At 41.9% G+C, this 21,081-nt stretch overlaps 1 protein-coding gene across 1 annotated transcript in view; it reads left to right on the forward strand.

Moving 5' to 3' along the window:
* glra4a (glycine receptor, alpha 4a) overlaps positions 1 to 16,420 on the forward strand; it is a 43,071-nt gene extending 26,651 nt beyond the window's left edge. Inside the window, exons 5-9 of the mRNA XM_053879173.1 lie at positions 1,268 to 1,350; positions 5,247 to 5,384; positions 5,538 to 5,752; positions 9,146 to 9,295; positions 15,745 to 16,420. Of these exons, the coding sequence (XP_053735148.1) occupies positions 1,268 to 1,350; positions 5,247 to 5,384; positions 5,538 to 5,752; positions 9,146 to 9,295; positions 15,745 to 16,038 (880 nt within the window). The 3' untranslated portion in view covers positions 16,039 to 16,420. The remainder of the gene's footprint in view (positions 1 to 1,267; positions 1,351 to 5,246; positions 5,385 to 5,537; positions 5,753 to 9,145; positions 9,296 to 15,744) is intronic.
* Positions 16,421 to 21,081: the final 4,661 nt, after the last annotated feature.

Below are 21,081 nucleotides of genomic sequence, written 5' to 3' on the forward strand. Positions count from 1 at the left end.
GGAAATTGAATTGCCCTCTGGTTGAGGAGGTACACAAGCTACGCAACTCTGAAGTTTGTGGCGTCCTGTGCAAAAACCAAGTGTTCTAACAATTGCAAAAGCACCGCGGAACTTAGTATGAAGGAGGATGGAGGGTGGGGGGGAGTGGAACATCACCTCTGACCTGAACATCAAACCTTCTGAGTTAGGTGGAAATTGGCTCATAGAGAAGTGATTTAGTTTCTGTTGGTTTGTTTTTATTCACTGCTTTTGATTTTCAGTGGGTGAATCACATGACCAGCTCTTTAAAAATCTTTTTTTTTTTGTAAATGGAACACCACCAAATAATGAGTTAAACAAGGAACGACTCCGCCTTTCTATTACTGCCAGGACGTGACAGATTCAAATGGAAAACAATGACAACAAGAACACACTTTTTGTTTGGTCCAATTCATTCTACACAGACTCCCTTTTGCTTGCGAGAGAAGTCGTCTGTTACGGGGATTCTAAGGTGAAAGGCTCCTGAATGTGGTCACAGTTCTTCACAAGAGCAAGCAACAGCGAGGAGGGAGTCCTGCACATGATCCATGCTGGACACACATGGCCTGCTCATATTGCCGCCTGTTTGCTGTCTGCCTGCTCTCAGAGCTGAAACACTTTCTGACTAAACAAATTGCAACCACCCAATTTGAAACCATGAGTGTCCTCTCATTTATTCAGTTGTTTTACAGCAGCAGCGGATGACTCCTTGTTCTCCGGACTGAAGGCCTCCTCTAAGTGTCTGACAGGAGAAGCACTTAGAAACGCTGGCTGGTGTATTTGGAGTTTCTTTCTCTCCTTCTGAAAACGATAGTGTCATCAGAAGGTAGTAGCAAATAAGATGCCGGGTTTATCGTGCTGAAGGCTCTTGTGTCGCCTCTGGGCCATGTATTAAAGCAGGTAATTACCCGGCTTTTCTCTAGACGCACTCCCCAACAGCCCTCCCCCCCCTCGCCCTCCTCTTCCCAGAGAAGTCCTCGTGCATCAACACTACAACAAATGAAAGCAGGGGGGCCTTCACCAATTTGTTATCAAGTTACCACAAGTGATCAAATGAGGAATAAACTCTGTTTTCAATCTTCTATTGTTTTCCTAGAGCCAAGGCTGTTTACAGTCCCAGGTGTCATCATTTATGCAACGAAACAGCTTATCGCACATTTCTAATTGTCTGCTGGAGATCAGTTTGCATGCACTTCCTCACAACCTTCTGGGCTCTGTACGATTCTTTCAATCTGTTTTTCAATCTCAGGCTGACTCTTACCCTGTCCTGCCCCATGGACTTGAAGAATTTCCCTATGGACATTCAGACCTGTACCATGCAGCTTGAAAGCTGTGAGTGCTCCTCTTGCTTTTGTCTTTCCTTTTATTTCCCTCATATTCCATCCATTTCTTATCTCTGCCTTTTGTCTGACAAATACATGCTTTCTGCTTTCGATTTACAGGCGAGTGTTTCATATTATATTGCACATTTATGGCCGATATGAGGCACTTAATATTGTCAAGGCAAAAAAGTGGATTTACGTGAATAAGTTTAAGCAGTTCAGTTGAAATATTTGTCATTTATATACCTCATGTGACAAGTGTGGATGTTTTATGACGTGATGAAACACATTTTTACGTTGAATTTTAAATATATATCTATAAATATATACCATAGCAGGCTTATCAAGTCACTGCTTCCCCGAGATATGATATATAATGTGATTTAATATTGATTTTGATACAATTACTCCAAAACCAACCATATGACTTTGACTACATAAAAAGGATATTTGATATATGTATTCATCATGTGTTTTTATTTTGATTATATATATAATTTTTTTTACTGGTTCAATGTCTCTGATTTCTAACACTAACTTTGACCTTTCAGTAAAAAACAAAAACAAAAAAAAACAGGATGCAGAGAAATTGATGTCGCTTTTATCTGACGTTATTCTGATAAAACTAAACGGAGAATTATCGGAACTGTTCCTTTTGGCCTTGAGCAATGATAGCATCTGCCATTATGAAACCAATTTCAAGGATATAAATAATAAAACTTTAATTTTGTGTTCCCCTTTATTAAATTTGACCCACTCTCCGTGGCTAGAGGTGACCTGACTCCCAGTTGTGAGGGGAACTGCGAGTCCCAGTCTATTTCTCACTGGATTTCCAGCCAATAAATAAGTCAATACTGGTATGTTCATCTGATTTCATAAGAACAAAAAGGGGCTGGTTTTGGTTTAAAATAGGAGGAAGATTTATATCAACAAACCAACTTTGGGTGCACACACAAATAAAACTTTATGATCTTGTATGTTGCAGTTGCAGCATTCAAAAAATTTCCAAGTTCTTATTTTGATATTTTCCTTGCTAGAACTTAGACAGAAGACGGCTGATAAAACAGATTAAACACTATTCATAGTCATTCGATTTCAAGAAAGGTAAAAAAAGGAAAAACATTTTTTTAACTTATGGAAGATTTGTCTTGTCTATTCCACTGTCTAACTGTATTTGAAGTTGCATTTGATCATCACATGACACTCCTGAGGCATCACTCATCGATTATCATGAAGCAGACTTTTGCATCCAATGTTGATCTCAGTCTTCCGCATTGCATCCTGTCATATCAGTGTTCCAAATCTTCAAATGTTTCCCCACCTACGTCACATTCCAAAAGGATGGGTTGGAGTTACGATGCGTTCTCATCGCTACTTCATGTGTGATATTGTACTGAAGTGTGTATATGTGCACTTCAACTCGTGGCACAGACAAGTGCGCGCCTTGATGGATCTCAGCATGAAACATGAAATTTGATGCCCCGGGAGCGCCACCTCATTCCTTAACCCAATCCCAAGCCTTCCGACTCTCTTCTTCGAGACGTGCTACGGTGTTTGGAAACTGAAAGGCTATGAAATCTTCAACTGAACGGCTAATGAATCACCATGCAGCGCAGACGGCGACCGGAGTGACGCAAAAGTGCGCTTAAAAATAGTCAATATTTGACACTGTAGGAGTGAAAATATGTTGCTCATGTTCATGAACACAATTCAGCACTTCACAAAGCATAAATTGTTTCCAAAGCAAGTCTAAATTCGCATGATGCAAAGTAGCGAAGCAATTCACAGGCAGCTCTCGTATTTTTCACAGCTCTGTTACATCTGAAGAAAGCACGACTTTTACCGACTCTCTGTCTGCAAGCCTAATCTCTGAGGTTGCTGACAAACCTGCTTTCTTGTGATCAATATTATGAGAATGTTTGTCAAGTCAATTTGTTCGGCCAATTATTTTGCGCAGGAGCTCCGTCCCTAGAGTGTTTGAAAACAACCCCACGGTTTATGACGGCACAGTTTGTTCGTGTGCAGCACTGCAGTTACACATTAAAAACAAAAATCCTCCTTATTAAAGGCCCGTTGAGAAACAGTGGCCTTGGGATGACAATTGTGAGCTCACAGCCCAAGGGTGTGATCGCCTGCGCTCAATGCAGAACTCTTACTGCTGCTACTGTAGAGTTGGGCGCCACAAAACGGAAAAACAGGAGCATTATTTTAGTGGCTTATGAGAGCCAAGGCCAATCTACTTTTCTGGCCTTGCTTGCCGTAGGCTTATGTTTATATATAACTAGATTCAACCATGGGAATCTGCCTCATTCTGACACTTCAAAGTCCCATATTTGCAGCTTATACTCTTCGCTGTGCCTTGAGCTATTACCGTCCTGTACACTCCAATCCACTTTGTAACCAACACCATCAGAGAAAAGCAAGCGAGAGACTGCAAATCTCCGCGTATATGACTGTAGTTGTCATTATTAGGTGAAGGGCTTTTAAACATGTAATGGAATGTGGAATTGCCTAATGCCATTATTCAAGACAATCTCGAGGTCCAGCCTCATGAATTGTGTTTTTATTTTTATTTTTTTTTTTTTATCAGACCTTGAGCGCTTTGTCAATTATGTTTCGACAGCCGCAGCTGGCAGCAGAAAAGACAGGCGTATCAAGGAAGGCATTGACATTCCCCTTGTTTGTTACAGGAGAACGGCTGTGAATTCTGCTCATGAACATGATTGGTGTATTTTAGCATTGTTGTTTTTCTGTCAGTCAGTCCGGACTTGGCTATAGCACCTTGAATAATTGATGTCTTTGTATCTGGAGGCCTAAAGAGTCCCAGAAGACCTCGGCATTGTTTAGATGTGCAAGGAATTCTGCTCTCTGGCTGCATGCAGATGCATTTTTAATACACCTTTGGAATAATCAGGTGCCTGCACACGAATACACAAAGATGATGCAAATCATGTGTTTGCCTGCGTAAAATGTTGCTGGCACAAATATTGACTGGTAGATGTACAGTATTGTAGGAGCCAGAGATTTATACCGGCAGGTTTACATGCTCTCATCAGCGCTGGACTCTTTAGTGCTCGCAGTAGCTCACTGTCATCGGTGTCTTCTCATGTTATTCAGTAACCTTCAAGCAAACACGGAAATGCTCCACAGGCTGATGGCTGTGACCTTTGTGGTGACAAACAGGATGGCAAAGGGTGGCTGGTCAGATGGGCTGGAGAGCATTACATCATCCTTATATTTCAAGATGAAGCAGAGACCTCGCTGTCTGAGTACTAAGTTCACTTCTGACGGACAGTTATTAACATTGTTGTGACACATTATGAGGCAACAATGAGGGCAGGTGAAACAGTTAATATACAGTTGCAACCGAAAGGTTTTGTTTTCTTTTGTTTTACTATTAATGTTAATGTTAGTGTCCTCTGATGCAGAATACTGCAAAACAATTTGAGCTCAAATATCCTATGCAATTATTCATGGGGCAAAGTTATTACTGCAACTTGATATTACAACTTAAAAATGACGACTGTTTATTTTATATGTAGAATGTTTAAAGTTACATAAAATTGTCATTTATTTCATCGTTATTCACTTCATCACAATGTCCACCACTTCATTGACCAAGATAGAAAATGTATTTCTACCCTACAACTGTTGTTTCTGCTCTGACCTCTTAAAGGCAGGTGCCAGCTTTGGCAGGGAAAAATGCACGTTTTAGTGAAATGAAAAAATACAATGCCTTTTATTCTTGTTCCAGAAGCTGTAAGAAAAAAATCTGAATATTCTAGTTACAAATAAAGCAAAAATAAGTGTATGTAACAGTTATTTATATGATTGAACCCTGTTGTCAAACAGCATTCAGCATGTTTACATTGTAGTTTGACAAAAACTATCTTGCGTTTTCAACAGTCGGCTACACCATGAATGACTTGATCTTCGAGTGGCTTTCTGAGAGCCCAGTGCAGGTGGCTGATGACCTCACTCTTCCGCAGTTTGTGCTGAAAGAGGAGAAGGATTTGGGCTACTGCACCAAGTACTACAACACAGGTACATGCAAGGCAATAGCCAGGTCACTGTTACTCTTAAATATTTCATAAACTACATATGCCAATGATGCGCTCCTTGTTTTGCTCTCCTAATATTGATATTTCTATCCACTGAACACGGCGTAATAAAAATCCTTGTGCTACTTTTGCTCAGGCAAGTTCACCTGCATTGAAGTGAAATTCCACTTGGAGCGTCAGATGGGCTACTACTTGATCCAGATGTACATCCCCTCCCTCCTGATTGTCATCCTCTCCTGGGTGTCTTTCTGGATCAATATGGACGCGGCACCAGCCAGAGTGGGCCTGGGCATCACCACGGTCCTGACAATGACCACTCAGAGCTCAGGGTCAAGAGCGTCACTGCCCAAGGTGAGTCTCTTATGCATCTTTCATGACAGGTCCTGTCAGAGGGGAACTTCATGAATAGGGAAATTTAGAGGAAATTCTAATTGTAAAACTTCATCAATCAACATTAGAAAGAAAATATTTTCCCACCACTTTCAGCTAGCTGAGGCACAGCACTGTCAACACATTTGTGAGTCAACCTTACTGCTAACAAGCAGTAGCTCCCTGCAAGGGACTTTCACATGATGGTCAGTCAAGTTAGCTCAATGAGAAGATGAGAACACGAAGAAACCAGGCTATGAACACGGTGAGGTGAGGTGGATATGGGGTGTAATATTTTGCCAGCTCACTGCTGAACACAGTAAACAACGCTACCAGAGTGGAAACCAGGCTTTTAGCTAGAAGGGCGTCTGGGCGTCTGCAAAACATGAGAAAATGGACGGCCGATTTTGGACCGTAGCTTGGCCGCCAGATGCCGCCATATACCAGTGTCATCTGGCAGCCAAGCTACGGTCGCGAATCGGGCATCCATTTTCTCATGTTTTGCAGACGAACAATAGAGCATTTGCCTTTATAGAAAACAAACCTATTGAACACTGTAAGCATAAGTCTCCGCGCTCATGTCTGTACTGCAATGCTGCTGAAATCTCTCACTGTCTGGCCAAGTGATTGAGAGTTTATTTTGCTTTGAGAGGATTCATTTTACTGTCATCTTATTGATGAACAGTTTTGGGAAATAGTAACAAATCTACTTCTCAAAATGCTTCTGCTATCCATCCTAGTTGGATGTTGCCTGCTGTCATATATCTGATCATATGCATCACTTCTGTGTCATACACACTGCGCTCGATAGCACCAGTGAGGACACCATTTAAGTTGCAGATTCTATGAGAACCATGGGGGCCAGCTCACAACTTTTTTATCCTCAACATCCTTTGGATGGGGACCCAAGACTTTTTGCTTGGGATAATATGCATTTCATTCTCATCTCAATCTATGAACTCTTTGTCATTTGAATGCATTCACCTGCATCCAGCACATCAGTCCCGAACTATATTTGCTGTGAGCGCATAAAGTAGATGTTTCACAGATATGTGAGAAGATACACATTTAAAGTAGAGGCATTTTACTCTACTGACTCATTGTCCTTGGAGATATTTTGAACAAGACTGGGTTCATCCAAGGGCATTTGACTGGGTTGTAAAAGACAAGGACACAGCGTCCCACCCATAAAAACAAAGTCAGGACTGAGATCATCGCAGATGCACGGACGTCTTCCTCATTGGCCCACAGATGTCCATAATTGTTTCATGAAGCCACGTCACCATAGTGACAGTACGTCTGCCTACAACAGCAGCACACATTGGTTGAATGGATCGCGGAGGCCCCTCTTTGTTTCGCTACATTGCCCCTGATGTGGAGACAAAACTACGGCCGGTTGACACAAATTCCATGGACCAAGCAGTCGGAGCGACTCGCGGACTTTAATGAAGTAGGGTTCTATAGATTTTATGGGAAATCCATTTGGTTTCTGGTAGGTTTCATTTTGTGTGCTTAGCAACCAGTTGAAAATCGATATTATCAACCAGTGCTGACTCAAACAGTATAGTACAGTACATCTGAATCCAGCGCTTTTCTGGAAATATAATGAATTCATGTTGAGGGAAAACCTCAGGCTTTATTCAGGAGCGCAGGCTTGCACCATTAGTCCACTGGCATTGGTGGGATCACGTCGGATCAATGAGGGATACCTCCTCAATTATCGGGCTCAATGGTAATGATTTATGGACGAGCATGTTGCGGTCTTCCCTGCATCCCCTGTATTGCCTTGGTGGTTATTTAATAAGATACTTATAGCAGGTGAGCAAACTGATAGCGACTTATTTTTGTGTTTTGTATTTCAGCTTGACATGCATAGATATTGGATCATGTTTAGACTGTTGGTGAATTTACTTTATTATGACATTGACTGAAAGAAAAGAAGTGTTTTTCAGCAAATCATTTGGGAGTAAAATATGTCCTGCACTAAAATATGACTTCCAAGTTAAAGACATTTTTTCAGAATGTTTCTGTTGTTTCCTTTTCTTTGTGTCAGCTGGAACACTAACTGTGTTATCATTTGAAACTAGAAAAACACCTGGAGACTGCACATCTTCACCATGCCGCTTCAGTCCACCCCAATAATTGGTTGTAGCTGTTTGTTGCTGAATATTCTAAAAGTGAAATATACAAGAATCCACCATGAATACAGGTTATGTAGGAGTATTTATTGGCTTATATGGGAATCCAACACTGACCTTCAGCACAGTGACAGAATCTTTATTTTTATCTATTTTTTTTATTATTATATAGTAAAATTTAAATGCAAAATTGAGTACATGCCACAGCAATTCCCAATTCCTATATTTCTTGAGAATTTCATCCAAATCTGTCCGTAACTTTTCAAGGTTTTTTAGACGCAGACAACACACACACACACACACACACACACACACACACATATATATATATTTATATATATATATATATATATATGGTCACATTTTCAGCAAGAACCTTTTTGAAAACACCAAGATTTTGTCCCCACAAGGTTGTTAATCTCACCTTGTGGGGACTAAATCTTGTTCTTGGCTAGTCCCCACAAGGTGCAGCCTTAATTTGAAGTGGGCAACTTCAAAATAATTGGGCCATTATAATTTGTTTTCAGCTTGATTTAGTGTCCTGGTTAAGGTTAGCCATTTGTTTTGGATGGTTAGGTTTAGGGTGAGAGGCTGCGGAAAGCATTGTGTCAATAAATTGACCTCACAAGGAGAGAAATACAAACGTGTGTGTGTGTGTACTTGCTTTGCTTCTTGCAATTAACTTTAAAAAAGCAACTTTAATAAGTCACGAGTAAACATTTTTAACATCGGGTGACAGTATTTGCCCTCGTGTCCTCGCACTACACTTAGCAACACCTTAATTCGCTGCTGTAACATGCTGTAGCAGACAGAAATATGGTGCACAAACCTTCAGTTCTTCGCCATTATAGTCACCTACGGGTGATGCGTCGAATGAGCAGGGAAACAGTTCGTCCTTGACTGATACTCACATGACATGCACACATGACAGTCACATGACTACAGTGCCCCCAGGTAACAGTGTTGAATCCACCCAACGCTTGACGTGTGTTGTCCAATACTTTACAGTGGTTACAGTTACAGTTGAGCGAATTGTTGTAACTATGTTTGACATGTCCAGACCCGGACTAGGGGTCTCCAAAGGCCTTTGTCTTGACCTCTCATGGCTTTGTATCGACGACCCTCTTCCCTCCGGCTCATAATATTTGGAGGTCAAAGTGTGTTGCAAAGAGTTGCGTTGTGACCAATCCCACTGTCTGATCAGCCATTGATCAATCTGACCCTGTCTGCTCTCCAGGTGTCCTACGTGAAGGCCATCGACATTTGGATGGCGGTGTGCCTTCTGTTCGTCTTCGCCGCCCTGCTGGAGTACGCAGCCGTTAACTTCGTCTCAAGGCAACACAAGGAATTCATCAGGCTGAGGAAAAAGCAGCGACAGCAGAGAATAGTAAGTGTAAATCCTGCAGAATAAAACATACATGCACTTTGATGTATTGTGTCACACATAGTTGCGGAGTCTTGCACCCCAGTCCTTGTCAAAGACTATCGCGCTGACATATTGCCACTTGTTATTGTGAGTGCTGTATATTCGGGAGATGACAGCATCCATACATTCCAGCCCGCTGTCATTCCATATGAGTTACATCGGCCTGTTTCTATTAGGTGAGCAGTGACCTGTGAAGAACCTTTGCTATCTTTTCCTCTTGCCACTGACATAAGGAAGGTGCCTCTGGACTGGCCCGGCGATTGATACTTGATTCACTGTCAACAAACATCTATAGAAACCACATTGATCGACATTTATACTCAGTCTTGAATACAGCCATGTGGTCTTTTTGTGTGGTGCGTGTTGAATGGTTTCAAAGTCACAAGTAAGGTCTGAAGACTTGTTTTCAATGTCTCATGTATGAGATAACTGAATTGGACTGAACAGAATTTCAAGGAAATCTTTTAATATATATAGATAGTGGGATGACTGAGACAGATCTTCGCTCCTTGATCCATCCTGACCTCATAGATATTTGTAAAGGATGCCTTACCTCATGCACTCTCAAATTTGAAAGACTACTACTGATCTTTTCCGGGAAAAAAAACACTCTTCCATCGTCAAATAAATACACATTGGCTGAAACTTCAATCTGAGCAACTACACAAGCAGCACATACGTACTGGTGCTTCGCCGTGTTCACGTACATGGTAGGCAAGGTCACAAGGGTGGTGGAAACAGCCGGACTGAAAAAAAAAAATAGCTGCAGTCAAAGCCACGGGAGAAAACACATCGCAAATATAAAACGACAGTCATGATTCAGAGCCATCATCATTGTTGCTTGAGAGTTGAGTAAGATCTCCAGATACATCTGTACATGTTTCACGTAATTCGCTATGGCTGCCATAAAATAGAAATTAGATGAGTGACTTTTCTCTCATCCCAAACTTAAGGCCATGCTGAAGGCTTTTCTCATTTCCATTCTTCCTTTACCTGTATTCGCCATTTCCAAGTTACAGCCTTTTGAAATAGTGATATCAAAGTGGAATAGTTCATTGAAAGAATAAAACGTTGGGGTCAAAATTGTTTTAGAAGACAATGTTCTCTATGAAGAGTCTCACAGGGCCCAAGACATATACATAAAATAGACATAATAGACATCATATAAAAATAGTGATGTTTTTTCTCTTGTTATTGTTATTTGACTTTTTTTTAAGTTGTACTGTGGTGAAAAAAGTTTCCAGACACACTTAAAATCAGACATAATCTCAAATATTATCGGTGCGGCTGCATGATACACAAACAAATACATAGTTAGGAGTCCTGCCATGTTTGTTTATTTTTTATTTATTTATTTCATATTGTTCAATCACAAGCGTTCTTGCATTGAATACTATTGACTTCATTTGGACCACAATTATTTATTTAAATAGTTTGACATTAAATAAACAACAAAACAAATATAATTTCTATAAAAATATAGTACAATACATCAAAAAGGACATATGAACAATTGCCACTCAACACATGTCACTGGAACTGACATCAAGCCCTGTCAGAACCCGCTAGCTTGGTGACTAATGGTGCCAGTCCATGATCCTGTTTGAAAATTGCCGAAATGTTGGTTTCAGACATTGTGTGAGAGCTCACTCTTGCCACGACAGAATGCACACGCTATATTGAGATGGTGTAATCGTCCAGCCCGATACATACATGACTCTATGTCTATGACTTAAACCACACTCACTGTACATGTGCAACCCTATTACTGCAAAACATAAACACATTTATTTTTCTCAAAGTTCAGAGTGATTCTCTGCGTAAGAATTAAATCAACATTGAATTGAACAGTCTTAAAAGAGCGTTCCATTATGGATGCTTTCTAAATCACATGCTGCCAAGATGTCATTCATCCTTCTTAAATATTGTATCAAAACAAAAAAGGACATAATTGCAGTAAAGATTGAACATTTTTTCTTGGATTTTGATAACAATTGTAAAACCGCATTCTCAGAAACATCTTAAAATGCATTATATACAAACCGAATATTCTCAAATCCGTAAACGGTGGATTACTGTCATCTCAGGAACACTGTGTAACTGCAGGAACATTATAGTCTGAAAAACAGAAAATGGCATGGAGTGGAATTTTCACGAGTCCCAGGCACGATGCACTCAATACCCCAGACTTGTTTCAAATTACCCAGTGACCCTGATTAAACGTGCGGCATGTCTCCAGAATTAGATATTAGTGGCTAACTTTCTGTTAAAATGAAAAAGAGCGTAGTATAGCAGAGTGGTTTGGAAGTGATTCTTTGCTGTTTCTACAGCGTAGCAAGACTGTGAAAGTGTAAAAGCAGAATTCTTGAAAAATGTTGGATGGTAAGCCACTTGAGAAAAACACCTCCACCAGCATCCAAGTAAGCTGCTAAGAGTTGGGGCCGAGTCCCAGAGTGGAGGCTGAGTAAAGGAGTGAGTGTCTGGCAGATTTACTGGGCAGTCCGCCCTGCTGTGTCAATAAAAATGAGATAAAATGATGCTGTGCAGAGGAAAGGATTTCCCCTGAATCACATCGGCTGCACTATTACTCCCACTGAGCTAGAGGTTACAAACTGTCCAGATTCATTGACACCTGACCTCAGCTCAATTGAAGTTCAGATTTGAACCCAGACCAGAAAAACCTCATCATTGCTTGCACATAACAGATGTGAGAGAGCAATAGAAAGAAAGAATCTCTGTGAGGGGAAAGATTATATATATATATATATATATTTTTTTTTTTTTTAATTTATTTATTTATTTATTTATTTTTAAATATATTTATATATAATAGAATGGAGGATTGTTATCTGGAAATGTCGAGTCGTTCCTGAAGGCAAGCAAAAGCAACACAACTACTGGAGTCTGACTCAGCACTGCAACAACATCTGGGCCCGGGTAAAAACCAACACCAACCCCGACCTTCAGCTTTGTCCAGCCTTCTAAATTGATTCTGTCCTGCAACTTTCACCTCAAACCTGAATTTTTTTCCTGGCATCCTTCCCACATCCAAGTCCACTTTGTGCTGCTCTGCCCCTGGTAGTCCTGCCCTTTCGTTCAGCTCCCCTGCCTCTTTATCCAAGTATTATCATATCCAATTAACTTTCACACCTTTTTCCTTTAACCCGGGGGTAAAACCTAATATTTTCCACTCACCATTTGTCCTTAAAGTTGTGATGCTATTTTTATCATGTCGGAATCCTGCCTAATGCTTTTCCTTCTCTTATCTAAAGCTCTTCTTCACGAAAGTTGTTTGAGCTGGACTGTGGAACAAAGCAACACACGAGTTTTGCATTAAGTAATTTCCCAATTTTTGTTTTGCCAAAATATTTTCAAGATGAAAACACAAGTGGATTTGTGCCAATATGTTCCTATTGGCATTGCTGAGGCTTCTGCAATGAAAGCACAGGTACATGTTGATCCTGGAAAGCATTCCTTTAACAGGAAGCCAAACAGAATAAAACATCTCTGTGCTTAAATAATTCTCATTCACAACTGACTCAAACCCCCAAAACCGAAGCGTTTGTGAGTCACAATATCACCATAGAATATGATGATCTATTTAGTGCACGTTGAATGTCATTTTAAGCAAACAATTTTTGCAAAGCTGTTGTGAGCCACATAAAATTACCATTGGGCTGGAGTTTGTCACGTGGAAATTAGAATGTCAGTCAGAGGTGGACTGGCCCTTTCATGACAGAAGTGGCCCCAACACCGGAGTTGGATTCTTCCCAGAGTAGCAGAGGTTTACCCTTGTTTTTGTTGATATGTACGTGTATGACTTGCAATTACTGCATTATCCAAGGGAGAGAGAAAAACGTTTTCAGTTCTCCTCGGTTCTCGACCACAATCCGTTCCAGACAGCCGTTCGAGAAGCGATTTGTTCGAAATCTGAATAAATTTTTCCCATTACAGCAAAAAGAAATAATGCGTTCCAAGCCTTAAAATAGTCTTTTGTAGGAGTGAATGTAGAGTGTCTGCTGCAGGTGCGCTGTTCCTCTATGTGTGTGGCCGCTGCATGTGGGAGGGGTTGCCGAGTGAGTGACGTCTCTCCAGAAGTGAAGAGGTGCCCGGTGCGTGTCCAGCTCTGAATGTGCGCTTCTGTGCAGTTTGGCTGTGACAAAGTCATAAACCAAGTAACGCTCTGTCCCAGACTCGCCTCATCCCTGTCCCAGCTCCAGCCCACAACAGGACATCAAACCCTGGAGTGCGGGCTCCAGCCTCGGAGGTGTGGAGAGCGAGCACTCTACCACGGTCCAGTGCAGAGACAGGAAAGGTTTTACACCTCAATATGAAGAAAAAACAATCAGTAAATGTAGCTAACGGGACACGTCTGTATACAGAGGCTGCGTTATACACAATAACAAAGCGCGTCGTGGGTCAGCTGATCAGTCCGTGCATGTTATGTTTTTTCCGGCTTTTTTCAGGAGCATTCGAGTTCTGGATTTTCATTCGAAATCCGAGGCAAAAAAATCACAAAATTTTTGTTCGAACTCTGATTTGTTTGAAGTCCGAGATGTTCGAAAACCGAGGTACTACTGTATATGTTGACAATATGAAGTGGATGCAGGAATCATCGAGATTGAAACACACATAGTTTGAGGGGCAGAAAATAGTATAGAATATGTCGTGGAAGGCAGAATGTGCTTCAATTGAAAACCGTGTGCGTCAACATGCAACTGAAGGTTGCCTTTGGTGTCATTCCATAAAACTACAGACACTGTCTTAAAGTCATGAGGCAAACAGACCCATCTAGGGAGAAGTCCTGTGTAATACATCCCAAATTGAAGCTCTGCGTGTGTGACCATTTCTACCTTTCAACCAATCTGATCAGTAACAAGCAAACATGCAGCCATGAATTATTTATTCAACATGAATGTATTGCATGTTTATATGTTCTTCAGTGGGTTGAGCTGGTAAAGCAGCTGATTGTTGTGGGCCGGTGTGCACCAAGTTGTTCTGGGTCAAATTTTTGCCACAGTCCTCAGTGTCATTGACAGTGAGATCATTGTGCAATGTCAAAGCAAGCTATATTAAAATCGCAGGTCATCGTCAAAAGTGCAGACCTCAGCTAAGATCAGCAGAAGTGAAAAACAGGGAGATGACCTATAAAGTAACTAATCATCAAATTGAGATCCAACATTTTCAGTTTCCCTTTCTAAAATGGTTCTCTCAACGTGTCGGACGGCTGTCACAGTTAAGCTACATGTCTATTAATATTTAAAGCTGAGGGTGGGAGCCGTGTCTCATCCACTGTCAGATGGCAACGTCCCTGCCATTCATCATGGTTTTTTTTTGGCTGTAAGGTATCGAGATCATGACTTTCTGTTAAGAGGAATTTTGAAAGGCTTGTCATTCAGTGGAAGGACGAAATGATGGAGGTTAATTTCTTGATTCAAAATCGTGTCAGAGAAGATTAAAAATACATGCTTTGTTCTCCACAACTTCTAAGGATACTTGCTTCATCAAGTAACAGCCTTGTGTCTACCAAAAAAAAACTGTAAAGCGAATACTGAACGGAACGTGGGAGGCCGACTTCTGCTTCAACATTGGATGCAAAATCCACCTGACACCTGTCAATACAGTACGTTGACGCCATGTGACGTCAGCTGTCAAGGTCCTCCCCCCTTCTTTAACACTTTGACACTGTGCTCAATCGCTCATCCTCCATCAACGACACTCCTGCCACTCCCACAGGTTCCAGTCAGCCAGGAGCTAGATGCTCCGCCCAACTTCAATGAAGCTCAAACAGCTATTATTCAGCTGTCCGGCAGACGGGCAGCTGGCCTTAACACAATACAAGGGTGCAAGTCAAAGTGCCATGTACTTACCCAGACAGTGGTGAACATCGTCCAGTTCATGTGGGAGCAGTGTCGTACCCCAGATAGAAAGAGTTCTCCTCAAGTGCCCCTAGGCAGAGGGTCACATGTGGCCCACGGGCCGTACTTTGCCCGCCTCTGGTCTATGTTGTGTCTGTGCGGATTCTGCTGATAACTGTGATACACTTTCTTTTTCTGTCGTCTATCGTCCTAGAACGGGCGACCTGCCACCTATAATGGCCCTTCCAATTGTTCATTCAGGTCAGGTAGGAGCAAATAATATTCAGGTCTGGATTGTCAGGGGAAAAAGAGCGTTCAGTGAAGTGTTAGAGAACCTGAGAAGCGCCTCTTGTCTGTCTCTCTCACTAGCAAAACAGAGAAATGAAACAGGGTACTGTCTCGCTCACACAGGGTTTCAGACATGCGTCCGGTCTATTGTGTCTCCCTGACCTTTTGTGCCGTACCCCCGATGCGTCAGAGAGCCAGAGAGAGAACGTGTAAAGCTTAGAAGTGAATTCTGACAGTGTGTTTTCCATCTGCTTGACTTCACAGGAAGAGGAGCTGGTTAGAGAAAGCAGGGGTTTTTACTTCCGCGGTTATGGACTGGGTCATTGCCTGCAGAACAAGGATGTTGCCACAGTGGAGGGGTCCACCGTTTTCACCCCTCCGCCTCCTCCCGTCTCTGCCTGTGACGGGGAAGTTCTTCACAAGCGGTTTGTGGACCGGGCCAAACGCATTGACACCATATCAAGAGCTGTTTTTCCTCTGAGCTTCCTGATATTCAACATCTTCTACTGGATCACCTATAAAGTGCTACGACATGAGGACATCCATGCAAACTTGTAAATCGCTCCTCACTTACGTGAAGACGTTATTGGATTTGATGGATGGTGACAAAATGGGTCAGAAGCGCTTGTGCTTCGTCAGAAACATCGGGATAAACTTGTGCTCAGGTGCGTCTTCAGGATCTCGCGTGACTTAGCCTGAAGGACGAGTTAAAGCTGCGTGTTCAGGTTGTTGTTTTTCGACTGCTCGCTCGTGTCTATCTCGGTCTGGTTTGTCCGGAAAACATCTGGTTGGTTCATGACCTGTCACTTGACTCCGCTGCGAGTCCAGTGAGGTCGACCCTGACTTACAGTGACATACTGACTTGAATTTGAATGAATGTTTTTGAAAATTACAATTGAAACAATTTTTTTTTCTTTTTTTTTTTTACAACATTGGTTTATCAAAAGGGTATATTTGCGGGGGGGGGGGGGTGAAAGGAAGGACTGGGGCTCTTGGGTATTTGTGAACATTCAGTATGTTGTCAAATTTAGCAACCTGTATCTGGATTATAAATAACAGTGTATAAATTGTACATAAAAAAGCTGTTTCATTTAACCGCACAAAGCACAACTATGTTTTTCTTTTGTCTGAATTTAAATAAAATATTATTCTGACAAGAAAAACAAGCCATTTCCTCGTCTTTTAAATGTCTTTCCTGACGTACACTGTTGTGACAGAATGACTACTCGTGGGTTAGATTTATTCATGTGAAAACATTTGGTTTCGAGTGGGCAGCTTCCTTTGGCAGGTCCCTTACTTATTTGCTAAACCAACTCTCCATGATGTGAGGCTTGCTTTCGCTTCGCCAACCACAGGTAACCTGAACGAGACACAATTACTTTTCTATTACAGTGGTTTAATAGCTTCATCAGCTCGGATTCCACGGAGAAACAGGGTGGGAGGACCCTGAAATCAGATTTACTATAATGCAATTTGTAAGCAGTTAGGGGTTCAAATCGGGAGCTGCGAACCTGCGACAGGATTTTCAAGGCTACTACTTCACGGACCGTGTTTGCATAATGAACGTCGGCTCGGACACGTCGGGACTGAGAGTTACATAACAGCGGCCGCAGCTTCCTGAGCGGTGGCTGGGAAGGTGTGGAAACGTGTGCGGAGGAGTGAGGGGGGAGGACGAATGAGTTTTTTAATGGGAAATCTGAGGGTTGTTTTATCAACTAATGAGTTTGAAAGGGGTTTGCCGTTCCACTGCTCATGACAATGGCGACTGGCAGCAGCTGAAGTCCACTGTCCCTTTGTCTGCCACTCTAATCAGCCATTCTGGATTCCCTGGTTAATATGAAGTCTCTGTGTTTATTCTGTTTTTATTTCGACTCCATCAGCCGCCTCTTTCAGTCTAACGTTGCTGCTTGTTCTAATCACAACAGGCTTTTCTCCAGAAAAAAAAATGCTTTCTGTTGCAGGTACGGCTGAAAAACATGGGCTTGGGAGGGAAAAAAAGTAAACAAACAGATCGAAATAAACATGTTGCTCACTTCCCGGTTGCTTTCTACCCAACTCACAAATAAGAGTTGGAGCAGTATTATACTCCATAATCTGACTGTGACGCTGAAGACCTCGGGGCCAAACTGGTGTGACAAGTTATTTATTGTGTGAGATACACTTAATGCTTTTTAAAGTTCAGAGAAAATGTGATCACTTTTTAGGCAGGTTGATATCCTGGCCTACGATTGTTAAAGTGAAAATGGAAGGAACACAAAGCGGGTGTATGTTATGAGGAGGAGTCGTGAGGAAGAAGTACAAGTGATACGTTTCGCAGATTTGCTCTAGATATCCTCTAGAAATCTGTAATATGACATTCAGTTTAGACTTTTTTAGTGAAGTTATATTAAATAAAATCTGTGAAATGATGAACTGCTTTTGACCAAAGAGTTGTCAGGTCGAACTCGCTGAGAGAAGAGGGTGACTGGTTGAACAGCAAGACAAGAAAGTATCAAAAACCTTTTCTCACCTCACAGGTAGTGATGTGACACAGCAAGTAATGTGAGATGCCAAGTAGTGAAAAGACAAGTCTGACCTGAATAAATGACTTGAATTGACTGAGATTTTGTGGCGCCATTGCACAGGCTTTACATGACGTCAACATGCAATGGGAAAAGCTGACTCCGGTGTCAACATTGGGAGCGAATCTGAACTTAACCTGTACTTCTCTAAATCATGACCAGATCTATATTTATTTTAATAACTTCCCCACAGATATGTTATGACAGTTTGGGCCCAGTGATTTCAACGTAATCGCTTCTCACCATGTGACCATGTTTCCACAGACCATAACTGACACATACAAAGCAAACCATATATTTCTACATGTGCAATCCTCTTTTTATTCCGGAAGAAACTTTATGTCTCAACAGGACGTATAATGGTGAGAGGACGTGGGATGACTGATGGATTCCAATAAAACAGGCCCTTGGCTTGGAACCACGATGCTGAGAAGAAACTTTCATTACATATTAGATCCCAAGTGTGTGACGGCTTGAACAAACAGCGCCTTCTGTCGCAGGGAATGAGGGGAAAAAAGCTTGACGGATGTGTGTTTTAATCTTCCAATAGAAAGTGGACTACAAATGACTCCATGAGACATTCATTGTGGTCCCGGGTTTTCCAGGTGCGGCTTGTTTGATGGTTACAGATGACTAGTGTTGGTCATTTCACTGAGTGATGATAACGCAAGCAGCAGAAGCACTGATATGGATTTGATAAAGCACTGGTCGTCATGGCCAAACATGGCCTTGCTCTTTCCCCCAGGGAGAATCAGCACGAGCCCTCATCTGGGCTTGAATGTCAATGGTGCCAGAATTAAAACCGATGTGTTTCCAGCGCTAACCAGAGCCCTCCAATCAATAGGCCTCGCTTTACCAGCCACATCAAATCGCTTCCCAGGAGAATTACCTTCCAACTTTAATGGATTCGCTTTATGAATATTAACAACATGAATGGCCCCATGTTTTGTTCTCACCCCGAAAACATGTCAAATATTTGTTGGATGATCCAATTTTCCGATCCATTCACTTGTCTCTTAGTTTAATCCAAGGTAAAGAGGGAACTGTTCTGAAGTCACAAGCTCTCTTGGTATGACTCCAAGCACAAAATAATCAGAATCAGAATCTGAATAGAATTTATTGCCATGGTCAGTGGGGGTCCCACCTACAAGGGAAGTGCTTCGAAATAAAGTGCTGTTATAAAAAATAAAAATAAAAATAACCCACAAACAACAAGGCTGTTCATAAATTCAACTGACGGCCGAGGGGAAGAAGCTGTTCCTGTGACGGGAGGTTCTGGTCTGGATGGACCGTAGCCTCCTGCCAGAGGGAAGAGGAACAAACAGTCCATGTCCAGGGTGAGAAGGGTTGGCTCTGATCCCACCTGCACGTCTCTGGGTCCTAGAGGCATACAGGTCCTGAAGAGGGGGCAGGCTGCAACCCATCACCTTCTCAGCAGAACGTACGATGCGCTGCAGTCTGCTCTTGTCCCTGGAGGTGGCGCTGTTGTACCAGGCGGTGATAAACAGTAAACAGCTCGTTTTAAGGATGCACGGAATTGAAAATTAGCGGCCACAATAAAGAAGTAAAAGTTTAGAAATAGGAAGCGCATGAGTCGGCCCTCCATCCTGAGACAGACAGTTGCTTCATGCGTTTTACAAGCACCGTCTTTCTAATGTGCGAAGGTACGGTGGCCCAGAACGGCAAAAGACAAAAGAAAGAAAAGTCCAACCACAAGCCAAAAAGCAAATTTACAAAAACGGAATCGCGACTGTTGTTGCGCAAGTTGTCCTAGCAATAACAGACTTTGTAGCAGGTTCCCAACTTCCTACGGTTTGCATCGAAGTTATTGCGATTCCGTTATCGTGATTGTGTTTCTGTATTGGAGATTGCGATTCTGTTTTCGCAAATATATTTTCGTTTTGGAGTTTGCGATTTTGATTTTGGAATTGTGATTCTGTTTTTGTAATTGCAATTCTGTTTTCGCAAATGCATTTTCGTTTTGGAGTTTGCGATTTTTATTTTGTAACTGCGATTCCGTTTTGGTAAATGTGCTTTTTGGTTTGTAGTTGTACTCTTCTTTTGTGACTGTCATTTGCCCTTCAGGGGCCACCGTACTAAGGTCCAGGCATTGCAATGAAGGATGCCAACAGACTGAAGAAACTAAAGAAATGGATCCATCGATGGGATTAAACTAGCGCCTCTAGAGCTGGTGGTTGAGGACAGAAAAATCACCATGGTAATGTCAGTCATAGAGAAGACTCACATTTAGTTGATGTCCTGCAAAAGACAAAAGACATGGCAGACTCCTTACAACCTCCAACGACAGAGAGACAATTCTTGTGTGGGTATCGGTACCAAGTATAAAACAACTGAAAACAGACCTATCTTTAAGACTAGCTGAGTCTCTGCAGAACAAAATGGAGGCCTCTAATATTGGACCTGTCAGTCTCAATACTGATGACTATTTGTGGAGCCTCACACGCTGGCTTGTTTAAAATAAACATGAGACAACACAGGACATATTCCCGCAGGTGGCCCGGTGGTGAGTGACTGCCGGATGAAGAAATAGCAGCCATGGGGAAAATATCGGTTTATTCTGACACTGATGTATTAATGAGATAATGCTACACATGTCACCTGAAAATGTATGAGTGTAAACAGAGGAAAGTGCTTACCACACACGCCATTATGGATGCAAACACTCCGAATGTCAGCTGCGGCAACAGACACACAGATGTGATGCAAATATTTCTTCCAGTCATGGTAGTGCAGCGAGGCTTGATGCAAATGTGTCGATTTACTGCACCTGAATATATGAAGAAATGTTCAGTATTTCAAGCATTGTTTTTTGCTTGCAAAAACACATTAGCTTTTAGTGCCTTCACAGCTTCACATTGTTATTAAATCATGATGAATTTAGGCTCCTCAGTGACATCTACATCAGGTACTGTCTCTGGTTTTATCCTATTTAAGGTTAAACAAAGTCACAGAGCGCGTGCTGCTGTGTATTTCCATAAGAAAACTGAAGCACCAGTCTGTGTCATAAACAGGGCTAACA

This window comes from Synchiropus splendidus, chromosome 11, assembly GCF_027744825.2.
Source record: "Synchiropus splendidus isolate RoL2022-P1 chromosome 11, RoL_Sspl_1.0, whole genome shotgun sequence".
NCBI classification, from domain to species: Eukaryota; Metazoa; Chordata; class Actinopteri; order Syngnathiformes; family Callionymidae; genus Synchiropus; species Synchiropus splendidus.